The sequence below is a fragment of the Choloepus didactylus genome, chromosome 8 (genome assembly GCF_015220235.1).
Source record: "Choloepus didactylus isolate mChoDid1 chromosome 8, mChoDid1.pri, whole genome shotgun sequence".
NCBI classification, from domain to species: domain Eukaryota; kingdom Metazoa; phylum Chordata; class Mammalia; order Pilosa; family Megalonychidae; genus Choloepus; species Choloepus didactylus.
The window spans coordinates 60464777-60484299 of NC_051314.1; the positions used below are offsets into that span (position 1 = coordinate 60464777).

At 37.4% G+C, this 19523-nt stretch overlaps 2 protein-coding genes across 3 annotated transcripts in view; one reads left to right on the forward strand and one right to left on the reverse strand.

Annotated features, from left to right (window-relative positions):
* The window catches only part of PTPRR (protein tyrosine phosphatase receptor type R), a 289941-nt gene that overhangs the window by 245983 nt on the left and 24435 nt on the right, over window positions 1-19523 (forward strand). For both annotated transcript variants that reach the window (XM_037847618.1, XM_037847619.1), the window contains 2 exons: window positions 5886-5965; window positions 6391-6528. In XM_037847618.1, the coding sequence (XP_037703546.1) occupies window positions 5886-5965; window positions 6391-6528 (218 nt within the window). The remainder of the gene's footprint in view (window positions 1-5885; window positions 5966-6390; window positions 6529-19523) is intronic.
* Window positions 11952-12959, reverse strand: LOC119543034 (RAD51-associated protein 1-like). The gene has a single exon (XM_037847621.1). It carries the CDS (start codon window positions 12957-12959, stop codon window positions 11952-11954), a length of 1008 nt encoding a protein of 335 aa, XP_037703549.1.

The window sequence follows — 19523 nt, forward strand, 5'->3', positions numbered from 1 at the left end:
CAGGTCAAACCATGTGTTTGCTGTGGGACAGGACAGAAGAAATCAATGCAACAGTCAAATTAGGGCTATCCAGGCTAATCTCATCACTGCAAGTATTCTAATGGCAAAATCATGGGACCTGAGTGCTTAATTTTAGACTAAGGGGAATCCCTTTTGCTATAGTGCTTAAAAAGTTGTCCTTTATGAATCTTGATACTTATTGGACATGTGAGCTCTGACTCTGAGAAACCCTGAATTTGACTTCTGAAAATGTACAAAACCCAGATGTGCAGGACACATGTTCTCTATTTAATGCCTCTGTAGGCAGAACTGGTTTGTTATAATGTTTTTCATTTCTGAAATAAGTTTTCCAAAAAAATTTAATACACATAGTATTAAATATAAGCAAATAAAATTGACTTAGACAAGATAGAAATGTATTTCTCTCTCTCATGTATATATCCATCCAAGTATAAGCTGCCAGGGCTGGAATGGTGACTCTGCCATGTTATGGATGCAGGCTCTTCTCCCTGGTGGCTCCACCATCCCCAAGATTTTACCTTTGTTCAAGTGGCCTGGGTCCCAGGCAGCAGGATGGAGTAAGAGGTAGTAGAAGGGGAGCATTGTCCCTCCCTTTAATTCCATGATTTGAAAATTGCACACATTACTTCCTCTCATGTGTCACAAGTAAGTACTTGTCACAAGGCCACAATTGTTTGCAAGGGATGCTAAGAAAGGAAGTCGTAAGCTTTGTGTCCCACTAAGTTCCCAGCCACAATTTGGGGCCCTGTTACTAAAGAAAGGGGATGCTGAATATTAGTAGACAACTAGCTCTTAATACCCCAACATGTATGTATTTGTGTGTGGGGGGGGAGGACTGCTCATGCTATTGTGTGCTCCAGCCAATGACAGCTGAAATGCCAGATGGCACTTCACAACCTCGGCCATAAGCTTAGAGCACTTTGCCGCCAAAGGCTCTCAGCCAGGAGCCCTCCACCATGCTGTGCTTGGTGGAGTGCATTCAGCATGTGCCATTTACACCACTGTGGCTTCTGGTTCTACCATTTATTTTTATGTTCTGCATAAATCAGTCCATAATGCTGACAAAAGATGTGCAAAGAAACAATAGAAGAATTTAACTCTGAATGTTAAAATACAACTCCACAGGGGTTCAAGGCTCCTGTGAGGAAAAGGATGAGAGAAATCCTTTGACATTATTAAGGACATGATAAATTTTATGCAACTGGACAGGTTTTACCATTAGGAGTAGATTTAGTTTGAGGATGCTTAAGGCTTATACAATTGGGGGTGCACTCTTTAAAAAAAAAAACAAATACAGCATTATAAATACAAAATTAGATGCAGAGTAAATACTCACTGTCCAAGTGAGTGTAAATCTATCTCTGATGGACAGTTGTGGATAGAGACCTGTAATGACTTCAAGAGATTTGGGAGGTGGGGGATGGAAAGAGTGCTTTTGTTTTGTGCCAACCTAAATCTCCATAGGAGCTCCATTATGAGGCTTCCATATGATAATGCTGACTTTGCACCTATTCCCAGGCTCTGTCCTCTGCTCTAAAGAGGCTCAGAGTATACTGGGTTACAGGTACTTTGTTTCAGGACACTTGCTCCAATATATCTCTTCCTGATGAAAGCTCAAGGCTCAGGATCCCAAGAGAGTCCTTTGTTGCTGAGCCTAGTACCATAATCCCTTTTCACCAGCAGATCATATCTTTATTACTCAAGCAGTACCCACCTGTGCCAGTTTGGATATATTCGTCCCCACAAAGCCATGTTTTAATCCAATCTTGTGGGATATTTGGATTAGGTTGTTTCCATGGAGATGTGACTCACCCAACTCTGGGTGAAACATTTTGATTAGATTATTTCCATGAAGGTATGGCCCCATCACTCAGGGTAGATCTTAATTACATCACTGGAGTCCTTTAAGAGATGCTTGGGAGCCAACAGATGCTAGGAGCAGACCCAGATACTTGCTGACACTTAGAGATGCTTTCAGATGCAGACAGAAGGATGTTTGGAGATGCTAAGCTAAGAGAAACCCAGAGACCTTCTGGAGAAAGCCATTTTGAATGCAACCTGGGAGCAAAGGTACAGCAGATGCCAGCCACATGCCTTCCCAGTTGACAAAGGTGTTCCAGATGCCATCAACTGTTCTTCAGTGAAGGTATCTTCTTGTTGATGCCTTAGTCTGGACACTCTTATGACCTTAGGACTGTAAATTTGTAACCAAATAAATCCCCTTTGTAAAAGCCAATCCATTTTTTGTATTTTGCAGAATGGCAGCGTTAGCAAACCGGAACACCATCCATTCCACTCTAATTATTTCTGCAGTCGCCCTCCCTCTTTTAGGGTCATCCAAAAGTACACACCAGGTTAATGCAAAATTTTTGGTTGCCACTGAATGAGGGTCTGCCTCTATGAACAGGATCTATGGGTACCACGTGGGGGTCTTCTGACTGATTTCTAGAATTTCTTCTGCATTTCTATAGTTTTCCATCTGGCATGACCAGAAACTACTTTACCTGTGGCTCATAAAATCAAAAGACAATTTGATCTTCATATCTCACACTAAGGCTGTAAGCAGAATGAGCCTTCTCTTGCCAAAACCATATTCCTCATAAACAACTCACCTCTAGCCATATCCAGATGGAAGCATCTATTATTACTAAAATCAATATACACAATCTTTATTTCAAATACCCTAGTGATTGATAGTCAAAATCTTACTATATACTTTTTTAAAGTTTTATTCACACACCATACAATCCATCAAAATCTTGCTAAGTATTTTCAACATCATCTTTGGTAATGGCATTGTTTTTAGTTCTAGCTTGATACACCTGGGTTCAAATCTTTGCCTCACCTCTTACTAACTGCATGGCCTTGGTTGAGTTACTTAACCTCTCTGGTGCCTCCATTTCCTAATCTATATAAAGAGAATATTAATAGCACCCACTTTATAGCATTAAGATATAGTGTAGAAATTGCTGTTGGCTGCTCCATCTCTGGCAAATATCAAGCCCACAATGATTGCAAGGACAATTGCAATATGATGATGATAGCATGCCAGTGTTTCGTGACTGCATCCCTATTGGTTCCCATAGTAATTAGCTATTGTTTTGTAGCAAATTACCCCCAAACTGAAAGACTTAAAACAGTAAGCATTTATATCTCATCAGTTCGTTGGCTCATGAATTGGGGACTGGCTTAGTTGAGTGGTTCTGGCACAGGGATTCTCACAAATTGCATTGGAGATGTTGGCTGGTGATGTAGTCACCTGAAGGCTTGACTAGCACTGAAGGATCTGCTTTCAAGAAGCCTTACTCAATACCTGTTGGCAGGAGGCCTCAGTTCCTCACCATGTGGACTTCTCCAAAGGGCTGCTTGAGTGTCCCCAAGACATGGCAGTTAACTTTCCCCAGAGCAAGTGTTCCAAGAGAGAAAGTGTCCTAATCACACACCATAATTTCCTCCATATTCTATTTATGAAGTTCAACTAACACTCTAGGAGAGGGAAATTAGCCTCCACCTTTTAGGAGGAGTGTTAAAGAATGTATGGCTATGTTTTTAACCACCAGTGTCCCCATGGATTGGTTATTTAATGCCAATTAATGAATCAATTTCACCCATCATGGGAAATCATGGGATCTGGCTAGAACATAAACTGGATGGGCAAGGTCAGATTTGAACCTGAGGTTCTGGATGAGATGAAGTAATGAAGTGAGAAGAAACTTTTCACCTTCTGAAGAGAAAGCTGAAAGTCAACAGCGGGGAGACCTGATGCAAATTCCAAATCCAAAGAAGAGAAGGTACACAAATTAGAAATGAGGTCAAGAATCAGAAGCCTATGAGAAACTGCATGAAATGTAATCCTCATCTTCCAGCCTCAGAAGTAAGATTTGTATCAGCAACAAGGGTGAAAATGGGTCCCAATGTCCCTCAGTAATCACAGAGGAATCAAGAGATGGACACACAGCTACATCAACAAACAAGCATTTACATATGCCAGAAGATCAATACACAGGTTAAGGAGGGATTGTGGGAAGACAACAGAATAGGAAGTTCCAGGAATCAGTCCCTCCACCAGAACAACTATTAAACAGGCAGGAACTGTTTGAATCAGATATTTTGAAATTTCAGAGTCTGGTAGAACACTGTGCAGCATCCAGGGAAGAGCAGGAGGAAGAGACTGTAAATACCAGTGCGTGGATTGCGCTCTCGGTGTGGTGGTTACTATCACCCATCCTCCATCCTCTCCTCAGGCAACATTAAGGCACTGGTGCAGCTTGCTGGTGCCAGAGAGGGAAATTAAAAACACAATTCCTCAAGATCCAGGTATGGGGGATCTGATAGCTGATCTCTGTTTTTGATTAGCTACTTTGGATCACCGTGGGGCTGGCTCTGAAGGAGGCTATTATTCCAACCCACAGAGCACAAAGGTGGCAGAAAAGACTTGAAGACAGTACACTTCCTCAGAGCTGTGAAGGAAAGTTGAATTGCTGCATTGACTGGGCAAGGGCTGAGTCAAGAAAGCTGAGCTTTGGGTAGCCATGGAAGAAGCTCCTGTTCTTCATGCCTACCCTCCCCATCCACTCCCCAGGGCAGTTTGGAGGAGGCCAGTGCTTCCTTTGTGGGTCCCTAGCTTTGTTCCAGCTGGGAAAGACTGACTTGGGAAACTCTTCTCTGGGGTGCCCCCTTCCAGAATTTGCCCTCCAGGCTAAAGCAGCTTGAGACAATGAAAGTAGAGTAAGAAATAATTGAGGTGAGCAGCCTGGGGCAAAGGCTTGCCTGCTTTAAAACCTACAGTGGAATACCCAGGAGAGAGAGAAGGTCTGTTTCCTGGGAAGTAGAGGGGGCATGCAAACCTACGTAAACAGGGGGACTTCTTAGGCCACTAGCAAGCGCAAGCCCAGGTCAAGAACAGGCCGAGAAAAGACAGGGATGATCCTGCATTCCCCAGGAGTTGACCTTCCAGTTAAGAGGGCTGAACTCTTGAAGGAGAGCACCAGCCAATGCAAAGTCAGTTTGCACAGTGAAAGGTCATTTTGTTTAGGTTTGCTTGGTTTTGTTAGCTCCTAACACTGAAGAAAATCTCTGTCATATCACTAACTAGATGCCAACTCAAGAAACAGACGTCTCAGGGAATCAATCTGAGTTAACATTTTGCAATATTAAAAATGTACAGTGTGCAACAAAAGTTTACAAGACAAACAAAGAAACAGGAAATGATGGTCCATCCAAAGGAAGATGATAAAAATCCAGAAAAATCAACAAAGAATTGAAAGCAGGGACTTGAACAGATATTTGCCCACCAATGTTCATAACAGCATTATTCACAATTGCCAAAAGGTGGAAGTAACCCAAGTGTCCATCAACCAATGAGTGGATAAACAAAATGTGGTAAATACATCCAATGGAATGTTATTCAGCCATAAAAAAGGAATGACATTCTGATACATATGACAACATGGATGAAACTTGAAGACATCATGTTGAGTGAAATAAGCCAGACACAAAAGGGCAAATATTGTATGATCTCACTGATATGAAATAAACAAGCTCACAGAATTAAGACCTAGAATATAAATTACCATGGAATGAGGGGGGTAAGTAAGGTATAAGGAGTTAAAGCTTAAAATGTACAGAGTTTCTATTTGGGATGATGGGAGAGTTTTGATAATGGATGGTGGTGATGGTAGCATAATATTGTGAATGTAATAGTCTTGAATTACATATTTAAATGTGGTTAAAAGGGGAAATTTTAGGTTGTAAATATGTTATCGAATAAAATTTTAAAAAAATCCATGGAATGGTACAAAAAAATTGTAAGTTAACAGATGTGTAAATTTGTTTAATGTTTTCTTTCTTGTTTTCTTCATTAGATCCCATCAGCAGAGTGTGTTTAAGACCAAAAAATGTAACTGATGCTTTAAGCACCTACATTAATGCTAATTATATTAGGGTAAGTGAATAAATATAAATTCCATACTGATGAGCATGTTGACTTACTATGTGGAATTGTTGGTATTATTTTTTTCCTCGCAATGGATTCGATTTGATTTAACTTGGTTGCTAGCAAGATTTCCTGTTTGTTTTAGTCATAAACATAGTAGGTTCTTTATAACAACCCCGTTTTCCGTATGTCTGTGGCTTCTGCACTCTCGTGGGGAGCTCAGGTGGGCACAACATTGCAACCCTTAGTGTCATACTGTGCTTGACCTGCCAAAAAAATAGCCATGTGTGTTGTGGCACTAGAGTCAGTGAAGCCACCACAGTCTGTGTAGCTTTTGGACCAGCACAGCTGCTTTGTCCTGAGATCGTTCACCTAAACTGTCGGTGCAAGGCATGAACCTAAAAACCACTATTTTGTTTTTTGACTCTAACTAGGGCTACAGTGGCGAGGAGAAAGCATTCATTGCCACGCAGGGCCCCATGATCAACACCGTCAATGATTTCTGGCAGATGGTTTGGCAGGAAGACAGTCCTGTGATTGTTATGATCACAAAACTCAAAGAAAAAAATGAGGTATGACCTTTAGCCAAGTACTGAAGGTTTTACGGGTTTTATTGCTAAAGGAAAGATATCTGATGAGTAAAAATGCCATGTACTTAATAACATATTTGTTCAAGACAGAAACTTTAAGATATTTAAAGGCTAGGTCACTTTATACTTCCACAAATCGGTCATTGGTATTATTTTGTGAGTGGTTTTTTTATTTTTTTATTTATTTATTTATTTTTTTTTTATTTTTTTTTATTTTTTTATTTTTTTATTTTTTATTTTTTTTAATTTTTTTAATTAAAAGGCACCAAGAACAACTTTATGAAAGGTTTAGCAACATTTCAGAGATTTGAGCAGAATACTTGAGTCCTAACCACTTGGATTTGAGTTACAATTTTCTGAGTAAATTACCAAGATGTAAATGTTTTCTTGGAGCCTATTTGTACTTTTACTAATTCTATTTCTTCTTCTAGTAAAAATAAAATTACGTAATATAGAAAATTATGTAATTATTTATCAGTGTTTTGAAACCGTTAAATTGTATTTTCCACAGGAAACATTACTTACTTGCTTGTGTTGCATATTTATTTGGAATTAAAATGTGGCAAAAAAAAAAAAAACAAAAAAAAAAAAAAACATGAAATACAGTGCCTCACAAGGATTACAGAATAGGTGTAGTAACTGGAAATTAAATTATGATTTTTATTCTCTTGAGTGTTTCAATCCTTGAATCTTGTGATATATTCTGATGTTTGTTGTCTTTTAAAAAAAAAGGTCCAAAATATGTGTCTTGTGCTTTAACTTGTACTTAGAGCAGAGTTTTATCAGGACACACGAAACTGAGACTGTCTCTTGGTCAGAAAATATTTCCTCAGCACCCTACAGGGAGTGTAAGATGTGACATATTTTAAAGAATCCAATCAGAATGATATGAACCATTAGCAAATATGCCAATGCCTCAACGGACATTTGCTCATCTGTTTCCAACATGAAGTTCTTTCTCATTTTTCCAGAACTGCTGTATGAATCAAATATATATTTCAGACTGCTACAGAGTTGGTTCACTGATGATACTCAGAACTCACCATTCTGAGTCTGAATGAATCTCTTTCAAGTTCAGCAACAATACTTGGATCCAATCTGTTGGTTCCATGCACAGATTTCACTTTCTCTGTAGAAGAATCAAGTGGGTCTGTTGCAAGTTAAAAAATATTTTTTTTAAATAGTACCCACTCAAGAGCAACTGAGGTTTTTCTTTTTGTCTTTGACTGCATCATTCAGAAATTGGAAAAGTGTTTTGTTTTTTTTCCATTTTTAGCCCCTTGTGTTTCTTGGTATTTGGGCTGTACCTTCTGGGGATATAAAGTATGCCAAATATGTTATGAGTTACATGTCTTCTAGTGTAATCTGGTATGTGCATTTTCCTGTAACCAGTCATAATCCCAAATATTGCTATGAAGATTTGGACATTTTTCTATTGTTGATTACTCATTAAATGAAATTTAAAATTCCTTTCTGTCCAGACTCTCCAAAGATGCAAGTGTAATACTATAGAGGAAAGTTTTATGTATTATAGATCAAAATGATAATGAGAAGTCTGGCTCAAAAGAAAGACACAGGAGACATCATCCTGCCAGGAAAATGTTGTTTACCAAAAATGTGCCGACTTTCAATAGTGTTAAGCGTCATTGTTTGGAGTAGACAAAAATCATTTCCTCAAAAAAAACGGAGCTGGAGGTTATCTTTAGAAATTCCCAGGCTTTATATTTTCATGAACCTTTTTATTTTCTGATAAAAATAAATAAAAATAAATACTCATCAGCTCCTTTTTACTGTTTCCTCATTTTTATAAAACAAGAATAAACACAAATAGAAAATTATAGAGATGACAAATCAGTTATCTCATATTGCAATATAAGTTCATTCATTTAGATAAATCTCAAGAAGGAAGAAATCCCTCTGGAATAAAACAAAACACTTAAAATACATTTTCTCAATCTCTTTTAATGTGAACTATTCCATTAAAAGAGAAGACATAGTGGCCAAAACTTGCAACACTGCAGCTAAAAAATCAGCCCAAACCCAGGAATAGTTTGTGCACTTCCAAGGAGCCCAAACCCTCAGATTAGCTCCCAAGATTGCTCCTTGCCCCTACTCCCTTTCTAGGAAAGGGAAGTTGCTATAAATGATGACCATATTCATATACTATGGAATTTATTTTCTGCCTTCTACCATTTATTGAATCTATGTGCTAAGCACAGTTCCTACATAATTTCAATTCATTTTCAATCCAAAAATACAAAGTAGATTTTGCTATTCCCATTTTGTAGATGAGAAAACTGAACCTCAGAGAGGTTACGCCATTTGCCTAAAGCCTCAAAGTTAGTGAGAGGTGGAACACAAATTTTAGTCCCAGTTTGTTTTATTCCAAAGACCAGGTACTTAATTGTTGCCCCATAATACCAGGGGCCAAACAAGAAAGCAAAACATTAAAAACAAGTGACCCACTGATGGCCTCAGGAGCAGTAAGATATTGAATTTACTTTTCATGAAGTTAGGAAATTACCTGGCCTAACAAAGTCTTTCTCTCGTTTAACACGACCATTCTATTTCTCTCTATTTGCATGCATCTTTCATCTGAGTTAGGTTTATGTGACTTAAGTACTATCAACCCCTTTTTGCCCACTGACCTATTCAGCACTTTGCAAAAAGTGTGACCTCAAAAACCCAAATAAAGGAATCATATTTTAAGTTGTCCCTTCTTTGATTCCCTTCCTTTCTCTATCTGAGAAAATTGTAGTAAAGATTAATTTTAATTATGTTTTTTTTTTGGCCAAATTGCTCATATGAAGCCTCAGAGCTTTTTCAGTTGGGTTCTGAAGGGTGAGTAGGTGTACAAGGAGAAGCGCAACCCAGGTAGAGAAACAACATGCAAAGTCAGAGAGATACGAGAAATCCCGTGGCAGGTCTGAGTTGGAACAGTTTGGTTTGGTTTGAGCATGGTAAGGAGTGAGAGATAAGCCTGGAAAGAAAAGTTGTAGCCAAAGAATCCAGGACTATGCTTCTATAAACTTTAGGCACCATTATCTCGGATGCAGAGAGTCACTGAAGATGTTTTTGAGGTGGATTGACATAATGCAATTTGTATTTCAGTAAGATAATTTGTGGCAGGATATAAAATTTGGAGTTGAGAAAAGCAAGCAGAAGCAGAAATTAGGTTATGAAGTTGTAGCAACGGTCCAAGTAAGAAAGGCAGGAAGTGCTGAAAAGAGGAGAAAGATTTAAAAGTTTTCAAGGCAGAAGCCACAGTGCTTGGTTTCTTATTAGATGTGAGTAATGAAGGAGAGTGAGACTGCAGGATTTCTGATTTGGGAAGTTGAGTGAACAATGAAGCCATGAACCTAGATGGGCAGCAAGAGAAGATTTATGAGAGAAGAACAGAGTTCCATTTTTAATATGGTAAGTTTGAGAAATAGAAATATGGATCTAGAGCTCTGAAGAAATATACAGGGCTAGAGATGGAGATTTCACAGGGGGTGACTAAGGTTACGGGAATAAATAGAATTGATATAAAGAGGATGAAAGTGGTTTTTGCATTCAGTTGTATTTTCTGTTTTACCGTATTATCAGTATTTCTCTCTGTCATTAACAATTGATCAAGAACATGATACAATTGATTACTAGAAATTCATTGGGTGGATATGCTAAAATATACCTACTCGTTTCCTTATGAATAGATGTTTCAATTTCCAATTTTTTATTCCTAGAAATTCATTGGGTGGATATGCTAAAATATACCTACTCGTTTCCTTATGAATAGATGTTTCAATTTCCAAATTTTTATTCACATCTCTGATTATTTCATTAGATATATTCCTAGACATGAGATTACCCAGTCAAATAATATAAGCTTTTGGAGGAACATATCTCAGCATGTTTTCTAGAAACATTGTAACTAATTGTCAGCACTGGGCTGGAGTCCTGCTTCCATCTCAATTTCTCCTTCTGTAAAATGGGAATAATACAACTCCTTACCTTGCAAGGCTGCTGAAGGGATTAAGTAATACCTTACTTATAGATAACTCTTTATATATGAGAAACTACTATGTTAAAATTAGTTATCACTGTTATGTACCTAACAGAAATATTTTTAAGTTCATAGACAGCAGCAGAAGACAATCTCTTGAACACAAAAGAAGATAGGTAATGACCTCATTATGTCAAATTACAGCTACTGTAAATGTCTTTGCTATTGAATAAATGTATTTCAATAAAGTTTTTTGTAATATAAATATAACTAGGTATTCCCTACATTTGCCTTAAGTTTTTTTTTTTTTTTAAGGCAAATGCTCACTTTAATCATAGTCCTAATTACTTATTTTCACATTAACATAGTTATTTCCATACACTAGGAAGAACTGAGTAAAGTATTATACATTTTTTAATGGTTAACGTGATTTGAAAAAAATTTATTAAAAATGACCAGAAGCTGGTTGAAATTCTCACCGTGAATATAAAATACACATTGCTATTTTTATTCACAATGAATTCAGATCTCAGCTTCCTGGAAAGCTCTATTACCTAGTATTATAACAGGGACGACTAAGCACCTGATGACCACTCTCTAAAGCATTCGCTTAACATCAAGTGATTAAGAAGCAGCTTACCTCAGTTCACATTTACAACAAAAAAGCTAAAATTCCTTGCGAAGTTCTCGTTTTATCATGAAATTTAGCCAATCAAGGATAGGTGGATGTAGTAGTATCAAGGAAAAGAGCATCTAGAAACGTTTTCACTTTCGTTAAAGGTTTTGACAATGAAAGCTTCATAAGAGTTCATGAAATCTATTTGCTATACAATGAGTATCTATTTCTCAATAGGTGACACATGCCATACTATGGCAACCATTTTAATATGTAAAATAATTTTGAATTATTATATAAAAATATTTGGCTAAAATATGAAACATCTTTGCAGTAAAACTGACAATGTTGTTTAAGACACTTACAAGATTTCAGAAATGTCTCCTGAGGGAAATGGGAATGTTTCTCTTGCCAGATAAACTCTGAACAGTTAAGCAACCATAAATGAGATAGTTAGAAAGGAACATCATGTTACTAGAAAAGAAAAGCATGTGATGTGGACTTCCTCTATGTCAAACTGACAACCATGACAATGACTTTTTATACATAAGAAAATACAGACTATGCTCTTCAGAAGGAAATGACGCTAGACGATAATTCTTATAAACCTCTTGTTGAAGTACTGAATGGCTACCTAGCTAGCTTTTCAGAGAACATAAGCACAAAATGGAGAGATCATTTCTATGACATGTTAAAGGATTCCTTTATATTACAATACCCTTGTCAAACCATAAGCACAACTTAAATATAAGCACATGTGTAAAACTGTGATTCTCTTAATCAAGGATGTCTTTGATGCTGCACTCAGCTATTAGTGGCATTTGGATGCAAAGGTTTAACTCGTGCTAATCTGGACAAGCCAAGGCGGAGACTCTGACTTGGAGACTTAACGGACACTCCTGCCAGTGGGCTGCTGCTGTTGCTGCTACTTCCAGATACCGCTGGTGGGACCCACTTAGGTCTCTTGCTTTCAGCTGAAGGACTGCACATTTGTAATGGTTTCCTAACAGCCGCTGAAGGAAGAGAAGCCTTTTTTGGTGAAGGCTGAGATTCTGATTTGATGGCAGCTGGCGTAGAGTCTCCTGAAGTCACCAATGCATTACATTTGGATTTAGGTTTCTTCTCTTTCTTCTCTACTGGGGATTTTACCTTCACTTCTTTCTTTTTAATTTCTTTAGTTTTACTTTTTCTCATAGTGAACTCTTCATCATTATCTTCACTCTCACCAAAATCAGAATCATCCTCAGCATCTTCACTAGTTGCAAAGTCTGGTTCGGAGTCATTTACACTATCACCATCACTGCCTTCCAAAAGAATCTTCCTCTGTTGTACCATAGCTTTAGATGCTGCTTTTCTTTTCCCTTGAACATCATGAAAATCATCTTCCTCAGTGATCTTATCCAAACCTAAGTAATTGCTGGCTACACTGCAGTTAGAGATATGAGAAGACTTCTTCACTGTTCCTGTTTCAGTACTGCCACATTTTTCAATGCATTCATCTTGAGACTCCTGTCCATCAATGGTGACTGTTGGAATTTCCTTCACTGATAATGCTAGTGCGACTTCTAAGCTTCTCTTGTAGAGCTTGTCATCTAAAGCCATCCTTTTTCTAGTGTTTTTCTCCTGTAGTGGGCCATCTTCTTTCTCAAAATCCTTCAATTTAGGTTTTGATTTGTCTTGTTTTATCTCTTTTTGTGCTGTTTTGGGTTTCTTGTTTAAAGGTGCAGTTGAAGAAATAAAATCATCATCACTGTCTGAGTCCTCAAACTGTGAGTAATTGACTGATTTCTTATGCCGTACAGGCCGCACCATGGTCTCCTTCAATGGTGCAAATCAGCAGGTCTCAAGCTCTCCTAGGCAGCACTGCACCTTAAGTTTTATTATAAAACCTGATGTTCATTGAAATGGGAAAATTTGGCTACTCAATGTATGAGTAAATTATATATATATAAAAAGGAGTGGACTTTTTTTTTTAATTGTACATTTTATAAGAAAATGAATATTATGATCAAATAGTAGCAAAATGTTAATTATGGACTTCTGGAGAATACAGTAGAGTAGGGAGCTACAGGAATCACTCCTCCTCCAGAAACAGCTGGTAGACAAGCAGAAACTGTCTGGGGCCAGGTGACACTGTACAGCATCCAGGATAGAGAGGGTGAACAGACTGAATAACTGTGGTAAAAAATGGTGAGTAACTCGCTCCGTGGCGGCTGCCGGCACCCATCCACCACTCTCAAGGTGAGCACCTTGGGTCTGGCTCCTCGCTGGCTGCCACAGACAGAGAGGGATGTGGAAGCCCTCTTCCCCAAGAACTGTGGTGATCATGGCTTTGAATGGCAAGTTCAAATCACTGGGTTCAAATCCTGGCTCTGAACTGCTGTTTAGCCCATCCCAGACAGGGACTGCTGAGGCTGTTGTTTCAACCCTGCCCCTGACAGGGGTGAAGGTGGTGGAGGTTTAAAGATGCAGCGCCTCCCTAGGAAAGCAGGGAAAAGTTTGATGAAGGCTGCCATCTGCTGGGCAGGCCAGGAAAGTGCAGCTTAGGGGAGCCATCAAAAAGGCTTTTGGGCATCTTTCCTGACCTCTCCCCAGGATTCTTTGGAATCAGTCTGTGCCCCTCTCAGGAAAGTCCTCTCCAGGGTGACTCTCCTCCCAGAACTTGCCCTCCAGGCAAAAGAAGCTAGCGGCAATAAAAGGAAAGTAAAAATAATAATAATAATAGTAGAGGCTAAATAAATAAATAAGCAAATATAAAACAACAGAACAGATCAAGATCTCCAAAGAAAGAACAGAGGGAAGGAAGCTTTCTCCTGGGAGTGAAACAATTGCACAAATAGTGCAATCTTAAAAATTGTACCTCATATTCAGGGCAAGAAACAGATGAAGAAGAGCTGAAAAAACTCTGATTAAACAAGGGGAATTCTAAAGGACTACAGTAAGTTGAACCAAGCATCAAAGAAGAGCCTTAACACAAAGTGAATCAACAATAAAGCCCTAGGCAAGAGAGAGAAACTGACCTTCAGAGTAAACTCATCAAGATAATCAAATGCCTAGACATCAGCAAAAAAATTACAAGCCATGCCAAGAAACAGGAAGATACAGCCTCGTCAAAGGAACAAACTAAAACTTCGGAGGAATCAAAGAATTTGGAGCAACTAATCAATGATGTTCAAACAAATCTTCTAAATAAATTCAAAGAAAAGAAGGAAAATATGGCTAAAAAGGTAAAGAGCATTAAGAAGACACTGGGTGAGCAGAAAGAAGAATTTGAAAATATGAAAAAAAAGTAACAGAACTTATGAGAATGAGAGACACAATAGAAGAGATTTAAAATACACTAGAGGCATACAACAGCAGATTTGAACAGGCAGAAGAAAGAATCAGCAAACTAGAAGGCAGGACAATTGAAATCTAACAGACAGAAAACAGATAGAGAAAAGAAAAGAAAAAAATTGAGCAGGGTCTCAGGGAATTGAATGCGAGTATTAAATATATGAACATATGTGTCATGGGAGTCCCAGAAGAAGAAGAGAAGGGAAAGGGGGCAGAAAAAAATATTTGAGGGAACAATGGCTGAAAATTTCCAAACTCTTATGAAAGACATAAATATACATGTCCAAGAAGCACAACATGCTCCAAACAGAAGAAATCCTAATAGACCACTCTGAGACACATACTAATCAGAATGTCAAATGCCAAGATAAAGAGAGAATAAAGAAAGTGGCAAGAGAAAATCTATTCATCACATACGAGGGAACTGCAATAAGATTAAGTGCCTATTTCTCATCAGAAACCATGGAGGAAAGAGGGCAGTGGCATGATATATTTAAGTACTGAAAGAGAAAAACTGCCAGCCAAGAATTCTTTATCTGTAAAAGCCATCCTCCAATAATGAGGGAGAGTTTAAAATATCACAGATGAACAAAAACAGAGTTTGTTAACAAGAGACCAGCCCTTGAAGGGAGAACTACTGAAGGGGATTCTGCAGGCTGAAAGGAAAAGACAGGAGAGAGAGGCTTGGAGGAAAGTATAGAAATGAAGTTTATCATTAAGTGTAACTAAAAGGGTAAAAAGAGAGACAAAAATAAGATACAATATATTAAAACCAAAGGATAAAACGGTTGAAGTAAATAGTGCCTTTAGAGTAATAACACTGGATGTTAATAGAGTAAGCTTCCCAAACAAAAGACATAAATTAGCAAAATGATTAAAAATTATGATCCATCTATACTCTGTCTACAAAAGATTCACCTTAGACCCAAGGAAACAAATAGGTTGAAATTACAAGGTTGGAAAAAGATATTCCACACAAGCAGTGACCAAAAAAGAGCTGAGGTAGCTATAATAATATTGGACAAAATGGACTTTAAATGAAAAACTGTTATGACACAATATATTTATATATTAATAAAAGGGTTAGTCCACCAAGAAGAAATAACAATCATAAATACATATGCACCTAACCTAGGTACTCCAAAATACATGAGGCAAACACTGGCAAAACTGAAGGCAGAAATAAATGTATCTACAATAATAATTGGAGACTTCAATACACCACTCTCATCAATATATAGAACATCTAGACAGAGGATCAATAAGGAAATAGAGAACTTGAAATATGTGATAAATTGCCTATATTTAAAGACATATACAGAACATTGTACCCCCAAAACAGCAGGATTTACATTCTTCTCAAGTGCCTATGGCTCATTCCTCAGGACAGACTGCATGTTGGGTCACAAAACGAGTCTCAGTAAATTAAAAATGATTGAAATTATACAAAGCACTTTTTCTTATTATATTGGAATGAAGCTGGACATCAGTAACAGGTGGAGAACTAGAAAATTCACAAATATACAGAGATTAAACAATACACTCTTAATTGATCAGTGGACCAAAGAAGAATTTGCAAGACAAATCGGTAAAGATCTCAAGATGCATGAAAACAAGGACACAATATATCAAAATTTATGGGATTCAATGAAGGAAGTGCAGAAAGGGAAATTTATAGCCCTAAACACCTGCATTAAAAAAGAAGAAAAAGGTAAAATCAAAGACCTACCTGCACACCTGGAGGAACTAGAAAAAGAACAGCAAATTAATCCCAAAGCAAGCAGAAGGAAAGAAATAACAAAGATTAGAGCAGAAATAAATGAAATTGAGATTTAAAAGAAACAATAGAGAGAATTAACAAAACCAAAACTTGGTTCTTTGGGAAGATCAATAAAATTGACAAACCCTTAGCTAGACTGACAAAGAAAAAAGAGAGAAGAAGCAAATAAATAAAATCAGAAATGAGAGGTGGGGACATTACTACTGACCCCAAAGAAATAAAAACGATCGTAAGAGGATACTATGAACAACTATATGCCAACAAATTAGACAACCAAGATGAAATGGACAAATTCCTAGAAACACATGAACAACCTACGCTGACTTGAGAAGAAACAGAGGACCTTAACAGACCAATCACAAGTAAAAAGACTGAATCATCCATCAAAAACCTCCCAAAAAGGAAAATCTCAGGACCAGATTGCTTCACAGGTGAATTCTACTAGTCATTCCAAGAAGAAATAATACCAAGCCTACTCAAATTCTTCCAAAAAAATTGAAGAGGATGAAACACCACCTAACACCACCTATCTCATCCTATGAGTTAATACCACAGCCAGATAAAGGCACTACAAGAAAAGAAAATTACAGACCCATTTCTCTAACAAATATAGATGCAACAATCTTCAACTAAACACTTGCAAATTGAATCCAACAGCACATTAAAAGGATTATCCACCATGATCAAGTGGATTTTATCCTGGGTATGCAAAGGTTGTTCAGCACAAGAACATCTATTAATACATTGTAGTAAAACCACATTAACAAAGCAAAGGGTAAAAACACATGATCATCTCAACTAATGCAGAAAAGGCAGTTGAAAAAATCCAACATCCTTTCCTAATAAAACACTTTGAAAGATAGGAATAGCAGGAAACTTCCTCCACATAATAAATGGCATATATGAAAACCCCACAGCTAACATAATACTCAATTGTGAAAGACTGAAAGCTTTCCTTCTAAGATATGGAACAAGAAAAGGATGCCCACTCTCATCATTGTTATTCAACATTGTGCTAGAAGTTCTAGCTAGAGCAGTTAGGCAAGAAAAAAATAAATAAAAGGCATCCAAATTGGAAAGAAAGAAGTAAAACTTTCACTCTTTGCAGGTGACATGATTCTATATATAGAAAGTACCAAAAAAAAATCTACAACAAATCTCCTAGAGCTAATAAATAAGTTCGGCTAAGTGGCAGGATACAAGATCAACATTCACAAATCAGTAGTGATTCTGTATACTAGTAATGAGCAATCTAAGGAGGAAATCAAGAAAAAATGTCGTTTACAATAGCAACTAAAAGAATCAAATATCTAGGAATAAATCTAACCTAGGATGTAAAAGACTTGTACAGAGAAAACTACAAAACATTGCTAACAAATCAAAGAAGACCTAAATATATAGAACGACATTCTATGTTCATGGATTGGAAGACCAAATATCATTATGATGTCAGTTCTATGCAAAATGATTTATAGATTCAATGCAATCCCAATAAAAATTCCAAAATTCCAACAGCCTACTTTGCAGAAATGGAAGAACCGAATTTAATGGAAGGGTAAAGAGCCCCAAATGGCCAAAATCATCTTGAAAAAGAAGAATGAGGTGAGAGGACTCATACTTCCTGACTTTAAAGCATATTACAAAGCTACAATGGTCAAAACAGCATGGTACTGGCATAAAGATAGATATATTGACCAATGGAATTGAGAGTTCAGAAATAGACCCTCACTCCGTGGCCAATTGATATTTGACAAGGAGCCAAGTCCACTCAACTGGGACACTCTTCAACAAATTGTGCTGGGAGAATTGGATATCAATACACAAAAGAATGAAAAAGGACCCCTATCTAAACCTTATACAAAAATTAACTAAAAATGAATCAAAGACCTAAATATAGGAGCCAGGACCATAAAACTCTTAGAAGATCATATAGGGAGGCATCTTCAAGGTCTTGTGGTAGACAATGGTTTCTTAGACTTTACACCCCAAACATAAGCAACAAAAGAAAAAATAAATGGGACCTCCTCAAAATTAAAAACTTTTGTGTTTCAAAGGACTTTGTCAAGAAAGTGAAAAGTCAGCCTACTCAATAGGAGAAAATATTCGGAAACTACATATCTGATAAGGGTCTAATATCCAGAATATATAAAGAAATCCTACTACTCAACAATAAAAAGACAAACATCCCAATTTAAAAATGGGCAAAAGACTTGTATAGACATTTTTCCAAAGAAAAAATACAAATTGCTAAAAGCACAGGAAATGATGCTCAGTATCACTAGCTATTAGGGAAATGCAAATCAAAACCACAATGAGATATTTCACACCTGCCAGAATGGCCCCTATTTAAAAAAAAAAAAAAAAAAAAACAGAAAATTACAAGTGTTGGAGAGGATGTGGAGAAGTAGGAACACTCATTCACTGCTGGTGGGAATGTAAAATGGTGCAGCAACTGTGGAAAACAGTTTGGTGCTTCCTCAGGAAGCCAAATATAGAATTGTCTTAAGATCCAGCAATCCTGCTACTAGGTATATACTCAGAAGAATTGGAGTAGTCAGAGAAATTGGGATCCCATGGAAGACTTTGCTTACCAAAGTACAAAATAGGAATCCATTTAATAGCAAGTGGGAAGACCAAGGCCACCACAAAAGGAGCAGCTAAGTTACCCAGCCTCTGATTCAGTCACCCTCCTCTGGGTAGAGAGAGAAAGGCAACCTGGCCTAACACTGCCTAGCAATGGCCAGACGGCCCAATGCCGCTGCATGACCCCAGCAGTTAACATGGCCAGAAACTCAGAAGCTAGTGGCTCTCAGGCAAAATTACCCACCCATCCTTTCAAACGTGCGTAGAATCCAAATAAAAATTTAATCTTCTACACTGTATTCAAATTGCTTTAGCCAGCTTAATCCAAACTATAGTTAGATGCTCCCTTTTCTGACAGTTAATCAAGCGTAAGTTACAGAAGGGAATTATTTAAAAAAAAAAAAACAAAACTCAAATGTTTTATTTTAACTTAAAATATGTAAATGTACATTTTTTCCATATTAAAATGAGCTCAGTTTTTTGTAATGGGGCTCACTCTTTCTCTGATGGTTGGAGTTCTAGATTATATAGCTTTTGTAAATCATACCCTTAATACATCTTCAAAATTTCCTGTGTCAGTTTCTTTAAAAGAGAGAAGGTAGTAAAGCTGATGAGGCAACATGAATGCTGAATCTACCTAGATTTTACAGTTTTTCACAAACTTCTACAATTTTCTC